Genomic DNA, 19,948 nt, shown 5'->3' with positions numbered 1-19,948 from the left:
ATGTTTCCAACCTATCATTCACACGAGACTACAGTATTTATAAGCCACAATGAAGAACCAACAGGAATCAAAAGATCTTCTGCCACATTCAAGAATCCCCAACTGGTTGACACTACTAATAGAGCAAACGAATGCATACTGTCAGTACTTCTCTTCAAAAGTGCTATGTTCTGCAACTTGACAACTTAAGAAATTAAGTCATCTCCATCTTCAAATAATCATTTCTTGATGCTGACAAATTTGTGAAATCTCTGCCCCATCTCTATTCAGTCATCTGTCCCAGGAGAAAAAGAGAACTTTTTTTTAAAGCAGACAGTTGACAGGTAAAAGAAAAACAGACTGACTACCTGAAGCATTTTGGGTTTCATACCTGGATAAATTAAAGAGACTCGACCTAGTTCTCTTTATCAAGGCATCAGATAAAAATATATGCAGATTCAGTTAGCTCTGTCAAAAACATCTACTACGGATTTACAGACTATGACAAGAAGATTAGAGGCACTCAACATGCAAATCAGCATTCTTCCAAGACCATCCAGTCAGTATGTACTACAGGTGACATTTAGTCATACTTTTACTCAATACATGTAAGGTAACTAGAAGAGAGATAATGTAGAGTACAACATAACATAGCGATGACACACAGCATGTATGAAGATCCGGCTACTCCAACTTCAAAGTCCAAAGCCATAAATCTCCCACTACATATTTAAGACTAGTAAGCCCTGCTAGATGTTGCAGGAATCCAAATTATAAATACACGCGAAGTTTAAGATTCACACATTGATCTTTAATGGAAAGCATCAGAAGGCTATGAGAAATACCTGTCATGTTTGTCTGGATTTCAAACTAACCACTCAAGCTTTTGTTACCGGGCTGAAAGTATGCTGCTGACCCAGTTCAATCTAGCTGAAGAAAACACAGTATGCGATGGTTCACTTAGGTGTCCTCCTGCAACATACCACAGATGTACCCTAAAAATTCCTAGGTATAAAATGTTAGCATGTATTTTCAGGCTCCTTGCAGTTAAGCAGTTCCTTGCTTACTTTAGAGACTTCTTCTGCCAGTGATTTAACATTCTAGCAATGAACCTAACAGGCACAAAACATTTCTGCATAAGAATTAGGCAATTCCTGTAACAGAAAATGTTTTGCTCTAGTCATACTTTGGTTAGTAATTCTGTCACAAAACCTTTAGAGCATTTACTAAAGTACCTGTGATATTGATACCTATGTTAAAAAATTTTTGATCAAGTAGTACTTGAGTGATTAAATCATTTTACACTGTGTTTTAAAGCCTGAATACTCTATGTATCCGTATTTAGCATAATCTAATTACAAATTACAGCACAAAACAAGGTGTACATTTAGGTAAACTGCAGCTAATCAAAACTGAAAAAAAAAATTTACCAGACCTTTTCTGCTATAATGAAGTGCTTCAAATAAGTTTATGAACTCAGCTGTGTATTTAGAAACCAAGCAGCAAGTATGCACACAAGCAGGGAAAAATGCAGCGCACACACAAAAAAAAAAGCATGAAGGCGGCACAATCAGAAATAGTATTAACACTCCCAGTTTGATACACACAGCACACAATTCAGTGCATAAGGTTCAGTTCACCAGCTGGATAGGAAGACGCACGGAAACTATACTGCACTTCTCCAGCACCTTCTGCCACTTGTACTACTAACCCTGATGACCAGACACTATGGAATGCTAAGCAATTCTGTCATCTTTTGAGTTGCAGTGCAATAAGGTTATGGGGCTGTAATCACTGCATATTTAAAAAAAAATCTGAACAGGAAAAAATATTTTCTCCTACTCATGAAATGCTAAGCAAGCAACACTCACCCACCTATGTAATGGACAAGAAACACACATCACTCAATCAACAGCATTTCAGAATAAAAGAAGTTTCAAGTGCCGTGTCTAAGTATCTTTAGGCAGACTTTTTATTCCAGTTATCCAGCTACAAACAAACATTCACTGCCTTCCAGACTGCACAGCCATTCATAAAAGACAAGACTGTGTTGTTGGGGTTTGGTATTTTTTGCGGGCGAGAATGGGGAAGCAGGAGGATATTGTTAATAAGTAGTAGTTTCTCATATTTACAAAAAAAACCCCAAACTACTAGCAATTTGTATTTTACAGTCACTTCTCCTTCTCTTATTTAAAAGTTTACTATTCTACTGCTGTGTAAAAGCCATATAAATAACAAAAGCACATAGGTCAGTTTTTCTGTTGTATGCTCAAAACTAAAGCAATTTTTCTACTACTTGTTACAGTATTCTTAAAAGTAGTTGTAAGTAATATTCTTATATAAAATGTGCTTTAAGGAAAATTATGGATACACATAAAGAAATTTTGACATGAATGTTTTTTAAAGAATTATTTCAAGAGATATCTTCAAAGAGAACGCATAGTATGTTAGTCCCAAATAGTTTGGTGACCAGTATTTCAAATTGAAGAAAAAAGAAAACAGCAAGTTTTCTTCTTCTAAAATTAAGTTTAGTTCACGTCTATCGTGACCATATTTATCAATGTGCATTCTAGTTTACAAATACAGGTGTAATAACCACAGCAAAACGGATTCTAAGCAGAGGCACAGAGATCCCATTCCCCTGGAGGCAGCCTGTTGAGCCAGAGCTGTCAGAGCTCTGATCACAAACCTATCTGCATATCGAAGATATGGTTATTTTATACTACATAAACGCTGAGGGTGGGGTGTTAAACTATGGATACATCATACAACTCTTATGAGCAACTCTACAATAACAAACTTGTAGATGCATGTGACGAAAGATTTTTTTAAAAAGGGAACTTGGAGAGGAAAACTACAACTGTTGTTATATTAAAAATTAAAAAAAAAAAAAAAACCACCAACCCAACCCCTCAAGTGTTCAGCCTGTGGATCATCTGTGCAGCAGATGCAGGAACAGCTCAGGTCTGGCAGGATTACTAGCAGGAACTTATTACTATGAAAGCACAACATACCTGAACTGGCTTTGGAGGTAAACAGTATAGCTGCACTTCTACAGCTCTGAATCCTTCAGTATTAATTACTGTATGATCTAAACTGACTGCAGTGACAGTCTTTCTGTCTCCGCACCGAGTTCCAAGAAACACATGTGCAAGTGCAGCGACTCCAGTTACGCTAGATTCAGCTGAGATCCAGATGAATCTATCTCAAATCTTATGTGGCTAGCTCCACAGGGAGTCACAGCCCCTCAACACATTCCCCAGGACTAAAATCCAGGTGGCTTATTAGACCAGCTGTAGTGTCGCACAAATGTGCTGACTCAGTTCCGGGCCAGTACTGCATTCAACTTCATAAGGTGCCCCATCAAGAAAAACTAACACAGAAATGCCAAGTGGAAAAAAACAACACCTTTACAACGTTAGAGTAATTTGTATGAAGTCCAAACTGATTCTTCCAGACACAATGACAGGCTTATAATATACATATTCCAGTGAAACAGATCAACAGCATATTAATTCACTTGCAATGCTGTAAGCAATCTGACTTCACATGTACAAGCTGAGCTGTGCTTGAGGTAGTAAAACTTCCTGGAATTCATAACACTGAAGTTCAGCACTGAGATCTCCCAGTCTCTCTGAATCGAGTTGGATTCTCAAGGACCAGCATCTACACGTAGCTAATATGCCCAACCAAGCTAACTGTTTGTGCAAATGTTGGATGCCTCTGTGCTGCCTGGTATCTCTATCTGCCTGGATTATTCCAGCTCCCTCATGATAAACATGAATAGCAGTAGCTTGTAGTAAAGCATAAACACATTGTCTATTTATACCCCACTATATACTATAACTAAATCATTCTTAAAATAAGGTAATCATTAAAGATGTTTGGCACATAATAGGGTGATAGGGAAAAAAGTCTTTTTGAACAACAGTTGTGCTACAATTCCTAAAATTAGCTTCTCTACTCTCTCTTTGGATACCAGCACTATCAGCCCCTGGACAACATATATGTACCATCCAATTTCCCAAACCAGGACCCAAAGTCCCTTATATACTATTCCATATGTATACATCCTCACACAGACCCTAATATTACTTTTTCCTACATCAACATGTATCTGCCCTGCTTTTTGATTCAGAAATTCAGGTACATGTGAAGACATCAAAAGGGCCCACTATGCAGTTGCTACCCATCTTGAAGAGGTTCACGTTCCAAGCTCACCATAGGTCAGCTAAGATAAATTAGCTGATTTAGGGAAAACTAAGACTTTTCAAGCAATAATTAAAAACTTACACACTGATTGTAAAGAATGCATACTGGGATTACAACCATCTATTTATTATGTACTACACATGCATGATTATAAGGTAAGTCAGGTAATTACCAGACACCTCAATATGTCCATTATCCAAACAAAAATCACAGTTTCTCTCACACACACAAACACATGACCCCACTAGAGCCAAGACTCAGTATGACTTGTTAGGTATGGAACTGTGCTTTCCAACTGGTAGTTGACCATTCAAAACCCAAGACACTGGCTACCACCTCACTATCAAGAATGCAGAAGTCAACCAGCCTTGTGTGGCTGAAAAAAAAACAGCCACCACTTTCACTGACAAGCAGTATGTACCAGCTTAGCAGCAGCACACAAAAGAAAGGGAACACAGTAGACATCAGTGTACAACAGCTGAAAGTATATGGGAAGCCAACCACTCTAATCTGCTGTCAAGCAAAGTTGTCTGGTGACCGATCTACTTGAGTTACATGCTCCTGAGTTAGTCTATTTCTTTCAGTCTTTAAAGCAAGACTAACTTTAGTGCAAGCAATTAACCCTGGTCTCTTATCAGCACAGATTTATTTGCCCAGTAACTGCAGCTGTATTTAAAAAAAAAAAAAACCAAACACCCCCCAAAAACATACAATGCAGACAGCATCAGCAGGGAAAAATATGCCTTGAGTGCAAGACTCAGGTCTTTTTAAAGATTAAAAATACGCAGAAGGATGTTCAATGTAATACGGTTAATTTAATTCTGGTTTTGTTTCTAGACAAAAAGGCCAACAGAAAAACCAAGCTTCAGTCTCCTACTGTGATAATACGGAGGTCTGCTTTTGCAAGTAAGCACATTACAACTTCTGAGTCTGATAAACTGGTTACAATAAAGTTCCAGTTTTCATACTGAAGTCAGAGCTTCAGTTTAGTTTTTTAATATTAAGGGCTTCTCCAAGACACCTCAGAGACAGCCACCATGTTTCTAACTCACTAACATACAAGTAGTTGTTAAAACTTCAACTGCTATCAATCTGTTCTACCTCACAAGCAATTAGTTTCACTTGAGAACCATTTAAACCTATGCTATATTACAAATGGGAAAGATTTTTTTTTCTGAAAGAAGATCAGTAATCAACTTGTTGAACTGTACCATAAACAGAACGCATTAGGTGGAAACAAGAATAAAATACACCGGGCACAGAATTCAATTAAGTTCATCACTATTCCTTCTTAACTTCAAACAGTGAAGAAAAGCAGTATAATGCCTATCAAAGCTATTTTCTTTGGTAAACTCAAGAAATTATTGGAACGCAGTGAGACATTGTTTATTTTAGAACTCAGTACAGTTCTCCTTCATTCCTTGTGTCAGGAGAAGCCAGGAATAACTACATCATAAATCCTGATGAGAATTCCCTATCATGCACCAGAAAAATCCTCCTTCTAGCCACCATCTCTCTTTCCCTCCTCTGTATTTTTAACTTTGCTGTCAACCTGTAAGTATCAAACTCAGCAACATTAAAAAATGCTACTCTTAAACTTTACATTGCTGATGGTCTTCCCATGAAAAGAAAGAAACAGCCTTTCTTTAGAAAGGGCAGCAGTTTTGATTTTCTGTTGACAAACATTTGGAGAGCACATAAAAATCAATCCATTCTTGCTCCCACCAACAGGTCTGCTTTGGAAGGAGTAGCAAAGTCTAGGTTACTAGGGCATTATGAAAACATTAGTGGCAAGCTGGGAAGAAGTAGAGGAACAAGATTCTTCAGTCCTGTGCCAAAAATTCACACAACATTAAGTCATCCTACCATTTCTATAGTACTTTATATTAGAAAAGGAAATAGGTACAGCAAACAGCTCATGCCGGTCATTCTGCCACTCCGCCAGTCACTGACAGTAACTGAAAACTTGGTCTCAGGCTCTTCATTTGTCTTTAGGTATGAAAGTTAGAAATACTTTACACACTGCCCTAAGATGCTGTACCACCTTCTCTTCCAATTTTTTATATGAAAAATGTTTTCAGAGGCAAAGGAACAGCTTAGTCTTTCTAAATACTCTCACTTTGTCTTTTGCTGGAACACAAACTAAAAAGTGCCGAGTAGTGAGAAATATGATTGTCTTTTTCTAAAAATGCCTGATATCATGCAGCTTGATCTAATAACATACAAGTCTGACCAAAAAAAAACTCATGTAATCAAGGGAAAAAAAAAGTGTTGGGGATTTTTGTCGTTCAGAAGGATTATATGAATACCCAATATTTACCATAAAAAAAACTAAAAAGTCAGAGAAAGAAAACGTTTCTTCAATTAGAAGTAGCACATTCCAAGTAAGCATTAGATTCCGAAATTAAGAACACTACTTATTGGTTAAGCGTTCCTAGACTGAAGCTTTCAACTGGCATTCTGAAGTTGCTGTAAAAGAAAATTGGACACAGACTCTATTTCCTCCCTGTACCTAACTATATAAGCATTAAACTGACAAAATTACACAAAACCCATATCATAGATACAAAGAAAATAATCTTTGAAACAGTTGGAAAAAAACATTAAAAAAACCCCACAAAAAACCAACAACACAGACACATCCCCCCCCCCAAATTGTCAGAATACTTAGAGACAGTTACATATTTCCACTTAAAAAAAAAAAAAAAACAAAAAAAAAAAAAAACAGGTCTTTCTGAATAGCATCTAGATGGAATTATAACAGAAAGATGAGCTATTTTCTACTATTACTGGGATACTGGGGTAAATATTATCCACACAAGCATTATAACTAGCATTACTTAATAAACAAAGCACATACCACTCTGGCTGCTCTTTCCTGAGATTCACACTTCCTGCAAAACCAAGGTCCAGTGGGTACTTGAACAATTCCATAGCAAGCTGTTTTGAACAAGACAAAATATTTCAGCAAACATAAGAAGCACTACAGTACTACTAATATGAATGTTATTAAAAAAGCTTAGTATTAGTTGATCTTACATCATTTTAATAAGTCAAATAGACATCTATACATTGTACATGAAATCCTATCACAATGGTACTCAAAATGAACAAGCTTCCACTTAAAAATTTATGCAAAATTTGTTAAATAAATTTGTTAAATAAAAAAAATCTGATTAGCTTGAAAAGTAATATAACCATTCAGAAGCAGCAATGTTTCATATGTGATCCGTTTTGCTATTTATTTACGAGCAAAACAGATAAAACACTTCACAATAACAAATACTCATCATTTATAGTAAAGTCTTTTTTAAGAGAAAACTAAAAACAACCAACAAATCCAAGTTTGTCATAAGACATTCATACACTTAGTTACAATCAAGTTCTCTTACTCTTTATGAGTAAAATAACTGGTATTAAGTAGGAAATCCATAACAAACTGAACAAAGATACAAAGTTTGCTTTTTTCCCCCTCTGAAAATTCATATGGAGCTGTAAATACAAACTACACTGAGCATGAGGGCTAGGATCAGTTGCAACTATAGCCAGGCTGCAACACATATCCTTAGGAAAGAGATTTTGAGACATGCAGATTTCTCTGCAAGACTGTCATCTATATTTTTATAGTATATAAAAAAAACTAGGAGTTTGATAAGAAAGTCCACAGAAAGAGAGTTTAGTAATTTGGCAATACTGTTTGAAATGCACAGAGCAAGAAACTTTAAGAACTGCTGAGGGAATGAAAATACAAGAACACAAGTGCTGTGAGTATAGTCCAATACTTGTATGGGTTTAACATCTAATAACAAACAATCAAAAAGCCAAACATTTTCCTCAAAAAGATAATCCTGAATCTGACATACTATTTTTAATATCTCAATTCCCAACAATCATATGTTACTTAAATAAGAAAATCTGGTTTAAGTGTGTAACTAGAAAAAAAAATATATATGATAAATTACTAGTTAAGAGAAAAGCTGAGACTAAATTAGTATCTTCTAGTATATATATAAAAATATTATTGGTTTCGTGCTAGCCTGAAGAAGAGAAAAAAACAGTAATGCAATAGTACAATAAAAAACGTCTGGCTAATACACCTTTCCTTCTACGAAGGAAAGTCAATGAAATAATTTCCTATTATATACATACATGTAGTCATATTAAGATCAGTTGTCAGATTTTCAAATACATTATCCAAGTACTGACAGACCAAACTACTTTGATAAGCCCTTTCTACTGTACAATAAAGTTCTTTAAGATTACAAAAAACATCTTGTTTTCATTGCATCTATATTAACCACAGATGAGGGGGGCTTTGAATTCTTCTTCAGAAATTAAGAGGGAGACGTTAAATGTGCAATCACACATTTAAATTAGCAAGAGACAGTGCAGAGTAAGAAACTAATTACAGAACGCAACTCAGAGATAGAGCTGGCCATTAGATCCAAAGGTAACACGAGTTGGGCAAAGACCAAAGGTGAAGTTAAGTACTCTTATACCTGCAAACATAACAGAGTACACCTAGAGCCTAAAAAAGCCCACCACAGGTATGTCCTCTGACACACTGTTATACTGTTCATTGAGTTCCAGGACTTCCTTTGGTTTATACTTCCACTACTAGGCAAAGCTTCTATAAACACATGAAGAGATTTTGTCCTCCACAACTTGCCAATGACTTAACACTTGAAAAGAAGTTTCCTCTGAACTAAAAATAATTATAACAACAAAAAATGCAGTTAATAAAGTCTCATGGGTAATACCGCTGTCTGAACTTCAAATAAGGACTACCAGCCTTAACCATGAGGACTACTACTTTTACTATAGAAAGACTACAAAAAGAGTGGACACGCTTCCTCTACCACCTTCACATGACACATCAAATCCAAAATGTAAAACGTCAATGATACAGTAAATCAAAACATACAGTTCTTCTTTTCTTAAGACCTCTACAACAGCATCTGGATTTAGAAGAAGCAGTACTTTGCACACTTCCTGCCAGATTCAAATTCAGATTTGGACCTCACCTTAAAAAAAAAAAAAGTTCAATACTGTGTACCCAATTTACTGAAGTGTGTCTCTATATTAGGAATACTTCCTAAAATAGACTTTTGTTGTTCCCACTATTTCAGCTCCAACTGCTGCAATCATCAAATTCTTTCACTGAAAATATCAGCAAGGCTCTAGATGCAAAGGAAGATGCCCAAGATAATACAAAAGTAATAGCTGGTTCAGGTATAGCTTCTAAAAGTATTCATGTTTTTGTGTTCTTTTTTATGATCCTAAGATTCCACAAAAGCAGAGTTAACTTACTGGTTAACATTACTCAGCTCTTAAGACAACAGAAACCTGACTCAAAATCAGAATAATTTCACAGAACCTGTCAGCTCCCCTTTGCATTCACTTCAACATTAACAAGAATAACTTAATTCTTTTCTAGATGTCCTTAAATTATTACTAATTCTCATTATTTCTTGTCAGTTTACAAAGGAGCATATACCTGAAACAGTGACTATATCATCTTCAACACAATTTAAGACCAAGCACGAGACACACATTAGTAGTATTTTCACATGTGCTAGGCATTCAGGCTAATGAACTGGCTTTAGGATTTTCTGTTTCCTCCAACTTGTTCACTATCTAGAAGGAGTCGAAGAGCCAGACACGGAGTTCATATGACTGCTTGGGAGTTGATATGGAGAAACTACCATCTTATTCCTTATTTCTGCTACCATAAAGCAAAAGTCATCATAACTTCCTTTCTTACAATGTAAGCAGCAGAATCCAGTCTCTCCCTCTGCTCTCATGAGAAGGGTCAACCCACTGACAGAAACAAAACAATCACACATAGAGGGAACATGCCAGCTCCTGAGCTGAGCTGGAAACCAACCAACCAGCCTCCATTAATGCAAACAAATCCAGCATCAGCCATTCCGACTAGCACCCTCCCCCTGCAGAGCCATAACAGGAAGTCTCTTCATCTACCAGGAAACATCAGCCAAATGACATTCAAGGAAAGGCAGGCAGAGGAAGAAATCACATGACAGCTAACTCTTTCCTACACACCACTCTCTTCCAGTCCTAAACTCTCTTCGTCTACTGGCTGCCCCTCAAATTTTTCTAACTTGGGAAAGGCAGGGACAACAGGCATCGAGTATAGGAAGAAAGAAATACAGCAACAATTGCCAGAACAGGGATTAGTCGGAAGTTCCGCAAAGAAGGAAAGGAGTTTTAGGTAGTCTTTGGACTGCTGCAGCTGATGTTGTTAAGAGAGTGCAAAGCGGACTGGAAAGCAGAGAAACAGAAGAGGTACAAGGGGAGGAGGAAGGGAAAAAAATTGGAAAGGGAGTTCTTCCTTTCTCATAGCCATAATATAGGAAGTCTCACATGAGGGAAAAGACAGACAGACTGGAAGGATAAAGGATGACAGGGCAGGTCAGACCAGAAAGCACGTGGCCCAAGGAACAGGGAAACAGGCTCCACAGGTGACAAGAAGGAGCTGGGAGGGCGGAGGGAGAGACGAAGGGGAGAAAACCGGCCAAGGGGGGGGGGGAAGAGGGGGAAGCAGGCCCAAGGGAAGAGGACAGGGAGCATCAAGAAGGAAGTAGCGTGGCTGGAGGCCAGAGCGGGTGAGCTAGCACTCGCCTGCCTACTCACCTTGATGCACTGCGACATTGCAGCCATGCCCGTCGCAGTAGACAAGCGGGTTCTCGGCCCAGCCCCTCTCGTCGGAGCACACGCAGCAGCCGCCGATCATCTCCTTCATGCTATTGGAGAACTCGCCCTCCAGTGACACAGGCAGCAGCAACGGCTCGCTAGAGACCATCTAAGGGTTAAAAACACCGTCGTCAACAACACACACGCACACACACGCTTCACCCCCTGCCTGCCCCCTCCCCCGGCGGTGTCTCCCCTCAGTCACTCAGCCGCCGCCGCCGCCACCGCCGCCACGGCAATGATTTAGGGCCCATGACCGCTGGCTGAGAGCCTCTTCTCGCCCCCGCCCGACCAACCGGCCAGGCTGTATCAGTCACGCAAGCAGGCAGGGGCAGCCCGGCGGCAGTACACTGAGGAAGACACCACACAGCAGGCAGACAGGCGAGGAAGCGGGGCCGGCGCGCAGGCGCACTGCGCGCCCCCGCGGGGAAGGCCTCGGCCTGGGCCTCCTCGCGATGGTTCACGAGCCGCCCAGGGAACGTGAGCCGCGGCTGAGCGCGCGCCCCCCACCCCCCCCCAACGGCTCCAACCGCCGCGCCGAGAGAGCGTGCGCGAGCGAGCGGCGCCCCGCCAGGACCGCCCGCCCGCCCCTCGCCTCGCCTCCCCTCCGCGCCGGCCGGAAGAGCCGGCTCTCCCGGGCACCTGATGGCCCGCCCCGGCCCGGCAATCGCGCCCGCCGCCCCGGCCTGTGAGCCGCGCCGTCCCCGCTCGGGCACCCACCTCGGCGTGCTGCCACTCTCCGTCCCCCGGGCGAGCCATCTCGCACCCCCCCCCCCCGGCCGGCCTAACCCTAACGCGCTCCGCGCCGCGACCTCCCGCCGGGGCCACCGGCCGAGCCGCTCGGCGCGCCTCGGGACAGCCTGTGCGAAACCGCCTCCCTTCCCAGCCCGGGCGAGCGTTAGACGGGCTTATTGCTGCCCCCCTCCCCTCGGTGCGTGGGGGGGGCGGGGGAGGTGGCAGACATGCGCCCCGCTCCCACCCGCGATGTCACTCTGCTCATGCCCCCTTCAGGAAGGCTGGAGGACTCGCCCCATTCCCGCCCTCCCCTCCCACCCCGCAGAAATCATTTTTACTATCTTGTTTATTTTCCCCCTGATGTGACTGCAGGACTAATGCATTCCCGCTCCCAACTTTTATTGTCCTGTTTATATCCTCTCGGTGCGCCTGCAGGACTAATGCATTCTCACTATTACGCCACTTCCCTGCCCTCACCACAACTTTTACTATTCTGTTTATTTTCCCTTCGATGGGGCTGCAAAACTAATGCATTATTAATCCCGCTCTTTCTTCTCCCCCAAAACTCGTCGTGCGGATGCAGCGCTGCATGGCTATTGCTGCCACAGCGGCGAAAGTGATGCTGAATAGAAGGTATGACAAATAGAGAAACCAGGGAGGCCACAGAGACACAAAACCAAACGTGTTCTTCAACACAGCTGGTCTCTACGTTTACTTAGAGGTGGATATGCCTTTCTGGACGTTGGGCGTTTGGCCTTTTTTTTAGTAAAACAATTCTAATTCTGTTGTCTCTTTTAATTGGGGGGGGGGGGACGGTCACAAAGAAAACCTGGGGGGAGAGAAAGCTGAGGTGGTCAGCAGAGAGGAAAATCTCAGGCTATTCAATTCTCCATTGTAAGCAGGTATGCCTGTAGCAGAAGGAACTAATTGTGGTGATTGTTAGGAGCAGGGAGAAATTAAATGCAGCCTTGCAAAATTCTGCTCACTCGCTTGCCCTGGGGCCAGCATTTATTTATTTATTTATTTATTTAGTGTTGGGCAAGGAAGATATCATTGATTTATCTTCATTATCATGCTAAAAGGCAGAGAAGCAGAATTTGTGCCTGGACTATATTTTTCATTATGATTTTGCAAGGCCAGCTTAGTTGATACGGTGTCTGTACAAATCACTACTGAATTATGTGCATTCCTGGACACGTCGCTACCTAGACCTATATATATGCAGGTTATATTTTATACATCATTAACTAATAAAACATCTGCACTTGTGTACAGGAGTATGACGAACTGCTACGTGGAAGGGAGAGGTGGGATGTGCACAACTCTCTACCCCCTAGAGACATCTGAGTCTGCAGTTTGTATGCAGGATATCTTAGGTCAAGCTCTTTTCTCTCCTTGAAAGTTTTAAGTGAAATTATTTAGATAGAAGAATAATGGAGGGCAGGCAAAAAAGGAATGATGAAGGTAGTTTGCTAGATGAAGGGCCCAGTCAAACACGCGGTTAACGCAGCCATTTGAGACACATTCTAAAGATTTCTCTGTAAATGTATGTTCCAATATCCTTGAGAGTTTAGAAATTTTTAAGGTATATGTAGAAAATGGGGGTGGGGGGACTGGAATGTAGTACATTTCAGTTTGTTTCATGTTCAGCCAGTGATTGCTCTCAAAAAAAACAACCACCCCACACCCAAATGTCCTATCTCAACATTTAAGAATACAAATTTGAACATAAAAGTATTTATATTATAAAACATACTTACAACACTATTTTTATTACTTTTAAAGCTTGTAAAAATACTCTGAGAATTGCAGGTGCAAGCAATTACTTTGTAAGGAAATAAAGCAATTAATATATCCTGGTCTTTTAAAAAGACGCAAATTATTTGAAGCTGATAGATACAGTGTCCCAGCCCTTCTTCATTCTTGTCAAGAAAATGACATCTAATTTAAAAAGCATTCTCAATGATTCTGTTAACCCTGACAAAAAAAAAAAAATCATGGTACAGCAGCAAATCTGTCCTTTATTTCCCTGACAGGTAAATTAAAATAAATATCCTTTTAAAATGAAAATATATTAAATATATTTTAAGTTGTTGGATGAATTTATACATTTAGTAAAACTTGTATTGTAACAAACAATTGTAAATTTTTCTCACGGCTTTTTTTTATTATTATTATTCATTGACAAGGTCTTCCTGCCATTTCTTCTTTGAAAAGCAACTAGTACAATTCCCAGGTCTGTCTTCTTTTTTTTTTTTAATGTTAGCTATTTTAAGGCTCAATTTTTAGTTTTATAAAGAAGCATCACCAAAGAAAAAATGAATCACTTTGCAACAACTTGATTAAAGCCGCACCACGGCAACAAGAGTATATTCATAAAAAAACTACTGTATAGTTTTCAAATAAAAATATTCTAATCTCACACCATGTAACACACCAGCTCAGTACTGAACACCCTGAAATTTTGCTTTGGTCAAAATTCAGTCAAGCCTAATACATTCAATTATTTAATGAAATATATGTTGTATTTTTTATGGATTTCTGTTTAATTCTTTCTATAGAAAGAATGTACATGGACTGAAAGAAACTCCATTACTACCACCTTATGGTATTGTGTAATATTTGATGGAAAAATTTAGATAACCTCTTGATAGTTCTGTAAAACAATCATTTAGAGAAGACCTTTGAAATGCAAAATAGGAAAAGAAATGCATTACCACTAAATAAATACTGCAAACACTAAGCCTATAACAGCTATGGAATCAGAACATAAAATCTTGTAGCATATATGTTCTTACGATTGTAGTATTTAATAAGCACTGACATGACACAGAAGGCCAATTTTCTTTTTAAAAAAAAAGAAGCCTGTCCTTCTTATAGTGATATATAAGAGATTAAAATAATTAGAGAGGAATATAATTCAGTGAGTAAGAATGAATAATTTCATTGTTAATATAAATGCAAGGAGAAAATCCAATTCTCTTAAAAGGAACTTACAAAACCTAGAAGCTAAACAAGTTAGATTATGAGAAATGTACAAGAAGTTTATATGTTTTCATATTTTTTTAGATTTTTAGATACTTTTTCAGATAGAGTGAATGCATTAAGTGAAAGAAAATTACACTCTTCAAATGCAAATTGTTTTTAAAAGTTCAAGGAATTCCTCAAGAAAATGTTAACATATGTTAGTGCATAGCACTTCAGCTTCGTTAACAAAAATAAAGAGGTTTTCACCTTAAATTTTTACTACCAATTAACCAGTTCCAACAATAATGCTAAGATTTTGGAATACTTGCTTTAAATTTCACTTTTTTGTTTCTAAAACATCTAAAATCATATTTCAAGTTTAGCAAATAAAGCAAAGCATTGAACAAGAAAAAGTCTTTCATTTACAAAACCGCATTACCAGTTGGATATAATCATCAGTACAGTCTCCCAGGAATAACAGAAAAAGCAGACTTTATATAAAATGCATACTAGATTAGAAAACATGATATTGGGACTTGGAGCTGTAGAGGGGGGAAACTCACTTCTTTCCAGAAAGCAAATTTCTCATAGCAATTTTTACTCCATTTTCAAATTGGGTCTTTGTTGAGAAAGCTTTGATCTTTACCTATGTGCAAAAGGATATGTGCTGCAGCTAAACAGATGCAACTGAAAACAGGAAAACTGCAATAACTTAGTGATACTCAATAGGTGGAGTAATACATCTCCCGATTATCCATTTAAAATACATTGATGCTTGTCTGCCTTTTGTTTATGTGGGTTTAAATCATTAATAGTCTTCACTGAAATACATTCTAATCGTGGGTATTTGCTTCATTTCTGGGAAGGCAGCAGCAAAATGGTCACTTTACACAAAATAAAATGCGACTCTTGTGTGTTGACCTTTGCACGCAGTGTGTTTTAAATGGCAGTCTGCCTTAGATACAACAAATTATTTCTATCCATGTTCAATTATAAAGGATAGAGCATGTCTACATAACCCGTATGAAAAACGTTAATGTATCTTTACATGCTTACTCCTAAATTATACTGAGAAAGAGTAAAGTTTTCTTTTTCCTCCTATTCTTTAATCTACTGCTCAAATCTGTATTTAACACCTATCCAAATGCAATGTACTGAATAATTTAAAAGTTTCAACATTTAACATGTAGTCACTTCTTGATCGGGAGTTTGCATGCCATGTATTCATATGTTATGCAAGTACAGGTAGCAGCACCAAAGGTCACGTCAGTGCATCTCCTGGATACCATGCCTCTTCATATGTTGTGCTATTTTCTTTTGTGCTAACGTAATTACAAATTTTGTAATTCTTTAGACTGCAAAGAAAGGGGGAAGTAATTCCACCAACTATTGTATTCATTTTCTTGTTTTTAATTGTATTATCACCTTTGGAGACTTTGGTAAATTCCACTTAACTAGTAGCAATGGATAAAATTGGTGGTTTTCAAGTACTGCTTCTGTTACTAATGTTGGCATTTAAATGTTAATTTCAGACTGAGGTTTACAATAAACATGAAACAAGGATTTTCTTTGAATGAACAATCTCAAACCAAAATTCTAAATAAAGGAATCCTAGCACAGGATGTTTTTAAGTGCAGTGATTATTTCCTTTTAAAGATTTAACATTCCCTAAGTGATAGAAGTTACAGATTTAAATGTGACAGATAATTTATAATTCTCTACATTAGAAAGGCATTTAAATGTTAACCACATTTTTATATGAGTCAAGTCAAAGTAATGATAATTACAGTATGATACAAAAGAACCTGAAGTAAACTTCTAGCAAACCATATGGAATATTAATGCCGTATTAAGCCCTGAAAAGCTGGGTTAGTAAACTCTAGAATTTAGATTATATGTGACTTAAACGTAACACAGGACTTTTCTTCAAAGAAGAATACTTCATTTCAAAGTTTGGATTTTTATGAGGTATGTATTAATTCACTGGATTTTTATTAAATACATTTACATAGCATCACTCCAAAACCAAGCCTCAGATTACTTTTCTTCTATAGGCATATCTCTATGTAGGATTTCCTAAATTAGCATTCCATATAAATTAATATCCTTTTTTCATGTTTGTTGTGTTGCAATCAGCAGTGTGATACTGCGCTGTGTCACGGGTCACATGTATTTTATTTCGATTTAGGAATGGTATCTGTACTACATATTAAATACAAGGAACGACATGCTGAATTTCCCATCAAATATCTTAAATACAGACCTATTTTAGATGGATTTGTATAAACAAAACACATATATCTAATATAGGCGTGGGAAAGGAAAAGCTGGTTTGTTATACACTAAAGCAAATTGGAGTAAATCAACCGCATCTGTGGGCTGTATAAGCAATACTACTCTGCTTTTCCCAGTACCATTTGGACAAAACAATGTTACTTTTTTATTTAAAGTGTTTTCTTCTCAACAAGGGGCCACCACTTCCCAATCTCAAAAACACGCCCCAGAATATGTTAATTAATTGTATTGTGTCTCTGAAAGAAAGAGGTTGCCAAATGCAATAAAAAAAAAAAAAAAAGTCTTTCGATCAGTGAGCTCCGTTCCCACTGCTAGTTACCATCTAATTTCAATTCCCCATATATACATACATAGATGCATTTCCCCTAGGTACGATTTTGACCATTAAAAACTGTCTGAGAGCGAAAGTCTAACTTGACCACATAGGGTGTATCTGGGAAGCTTAACATTCCTGGCGAATTAAGCGCGCAAGCCTCGGATCACTTTTTGTCAATCTTACTATGGTACTTCAGAGTCGGGAATGTGGGTAATTTTTATATCGTGGTACTTCCCAATTAAAAGTAACAACAATGCTCCTTTGTGAAAAAAACTTAATATATGAAATATGTCAACACATGCCGCACAAATACAAAATAAGGAGCAATGAAGAATGGCAACAAACGGTCTGTCCCTGACTATTTTTTTTTAATCTTCCCTTTCAATAAGATAGTTTTCAAATAGCGATATATTGTTTTAGTAAATACAAGAGCATTAAATGTCCTTTTGAATGACGCTTTCTAAATTTGTAGTTACCTTTTGAAAATTGCCAAGCAGCAATCAAGAGTAAATGCATCTCCGGAATACTCAAGTAGAAGTAAAACAAAACAAAACAAATCTTTCTTTCCTCGATCTTAAAGTTAATGCCTTTAGATATTACCAGGGTGGTGTTTTCCTGTTAAATATTACTTGCATCTTCAGCTTTCGAATAACATGGATGCTTTTTACCATCTAAACTGAATTGAGCTTTTATTTGGAGGAGTCCCACAAAAGCCTGCAAGTTTACAAAGAGTGAAAGAGAAGTCCCAAACTGTATTATCTTAAACAATGACTGCAAGCATGCAACTTCCCAAGTGTGCGTGGGGGGAGGAAAGTCACTCCAGAATTATTTTCAGCTAGGTGATATCCATAAACATCATCCTTTAACTTCTTTTACTCGCTGCTCACCATCTATGCAAAACGTTAATTTCTTGGCAATATATTTAATTTAAAAAATAAAAATCTACACACCGCTTTTACTCTTTTAAAATAAATTATCACGCACTCGGAGATAACTTGCTAAAAATAATCACAGTTCTCCTAGAAAGGATTTTCTTAAAGTAACTAGTTCTCTAGAAATTCTTTCCTCATCACAAATATGAGCCGCTACCCGTTTTAATTTAATCTTCCAGAAACAACATGCAAAGACATATTTTTTCCCTTAGAAGATCAAGGACACTTGTTGGAAATTTTCTTGAACATCAAGTTAGTCAATTCTTCCTCTATGTAAATACATGAGAAAGTTCAGGTCTGAAATGGCATACCAAAACAATTTAATTTCTAATTATTTTCAGGGAAAAAGAAGAGACAACAAACACTGTTCCTATAAAACAAATCTTTTAAAATCTCAAAGCAATATTAAACAATCACTTGGGGGAAAAAAATCCAGACATCATGGTGCTTATATGAAAAACAGGGTAAGATTAGTCTTCATTTTTATAAACAGACCATTAAGGCGAGTTCCTTCCAAAATTCTCTTTGGCTACATTTATTATTCCAAATCCAGTGGTTCGGAGCAGTTTCTCCCGATTTCTTTAAGAAGTCCTGTTCTAAAATCCTCCCACAAACAGATGTTACTTTACGTACAAATCCACTGCGGTAGAGGGGTTTTTTTACCTTTCAAGTAACACGTGAGCTACAGCCTCACAGGCGCTCCCTCAGTGGATGGCACTGCTAAAGACTCCTCTCTACTTATATGCACCCGTTTTCTTGCCGGAATCCCCCGAGCTGCTTGCCGGCGAGCACACCGACTTGCGGGGGGCCCAGCAGCGGCGGCAGGGCCAGCAAAGCCGCTCGGCGGGAGCTCTTCTCTCCTTCCCTCGCTCCGGCCGGGCAAGCCCCGCCGGCGGAAAGCGGCGCGAAGGAGGCGGCCGGGGAACAATGGGGAGCGCCCGAAGGAGAGGGAGCCCCGGCTGCGCTTCCTCCGGCCCCACCGCTGCCCCCCGGCCCCGCTCCCGCCGTTTCCTGCGGCCTCGCACGCCGCTCTGCCGGGGAGCGCGGGCCGCCGGCGGGCTCCCACCGCGCTCGCTGCCTGACCGACACGGCCCCTCCATGTTACCTACGGCAGCCTGCGCGGAGCCCGCCCCGCTGCCGGGAAACCCTCGCTCACCCTCGAAATCCCCCAGGCAAGTCTGCCAGTTCAGCGCCGCGCTGCCGAGGGCACCCACGGGTTTACTCTCACAGCCGCTCACCCCCAAACTCTCCCGCCCCCGGCGCGAAGCCTGCTGCAGGGCGAGCGGGGCTGCCCGGCTGGCCCGCCGCCAGCCCCGCTCCCGAGCCTATCCCAGGGTCGGCGGTGCGGGCAGGCCGGTCTGTGGGAGCCCTGGCCCCTCCGCTGGCTGCCCCCGACCTCCTGCCACCGGCCCCGCTCCCGCCCGTCCCCTCGCATGCCATGAGCACTACCAGCAGGAGAGGAGGCAGCACTACAGACGCGCCCCGACCCGGGCGCTGCAGTGCTTGCTTCTTCCCTTCAGGGGACGGTGCTGCACACAAAAGACGGCTCAGCATTGTTCTCCTCCCTGACCCCCAAATCCCCTTTTCCCCGCCGCAGAAGCCGCCGGGAGAGGGGAACGGGAAGGACCGGCAGGGAGGACGCAGACGGGGGGAGGCCAACCGCCCGCGGCGCCGGCCGCTCCGCAGAGCCTCTCGCCGTCGTTGCCTTTCCCTCGTGGCGTGCGGGCAGCCTGCCCTCGAAGCCTACCTGCTCACGGCAGCCCTCCCGAGTCGGCCCGGAGCTGCGTGTGTAAGCCCT

The 19,948-nt window shown here is 40.0% G+C and overlaps 1 protein-coding gene across 9 annotated transcripts in view; it reads right to left on the bottom strand.

The window, feature by feature from the left end:
• MLLT10 (MLLT10 histone lysine methyltransferase DOT1L cofactor) overlaps nucleotides 1-19,948 on the bottom strand; it is a 143,295-nt gene that overhangs the window by 121,374 nt on the left and 1,973 nt on the right. For 8 of the 9 annotated variants that reach the window (XR_012041216.1, XM_072854427.1, XM_072854426.1 and 5 more), the window contains 2 exons: nucleotides 10,846-11,014; nucleotides 7,052-7,131 (listed from right to left, as the gene is read on the bottom strand). Coding sequence is in view for 8 of the 9 variants with exons in the window: in XM_072854427.1 (XP_072710528.1) it covers nucleotides 7,052-7,131; nucleotides 10,846-11,014 (249 nt within the window). In the remaining variant the exon portion in view is untranslated. Of the gene's footprint in view, nucleotides 1-7,051; nucleotides 7,132-10,845; nucleotides 11,015-11,201; nucleotides 11,398-19,948 lie in introns of those variants that run through there. The other variant, XM_072854425.1, reaches the window with a different exon arrangement.

The sequence above is a fragment of the Ciconia boyciana genome, chromosome 2 (assembly GCF_034638445.1).
Source record: "Ciconia boyciana chromosome 2, ASM3463844v1, whole genome shotgun sequence".
NCBI lineage: Eukaryota > Metazoa > Chordata > Aves > Ciconiiformes > Ciconiidae > Ciconia > Ciconia boyciana.
Note: the sequence above shows the minus strand (reverse complement) of the source record. Positions and strands in the feature narration are given on the sequence as shown.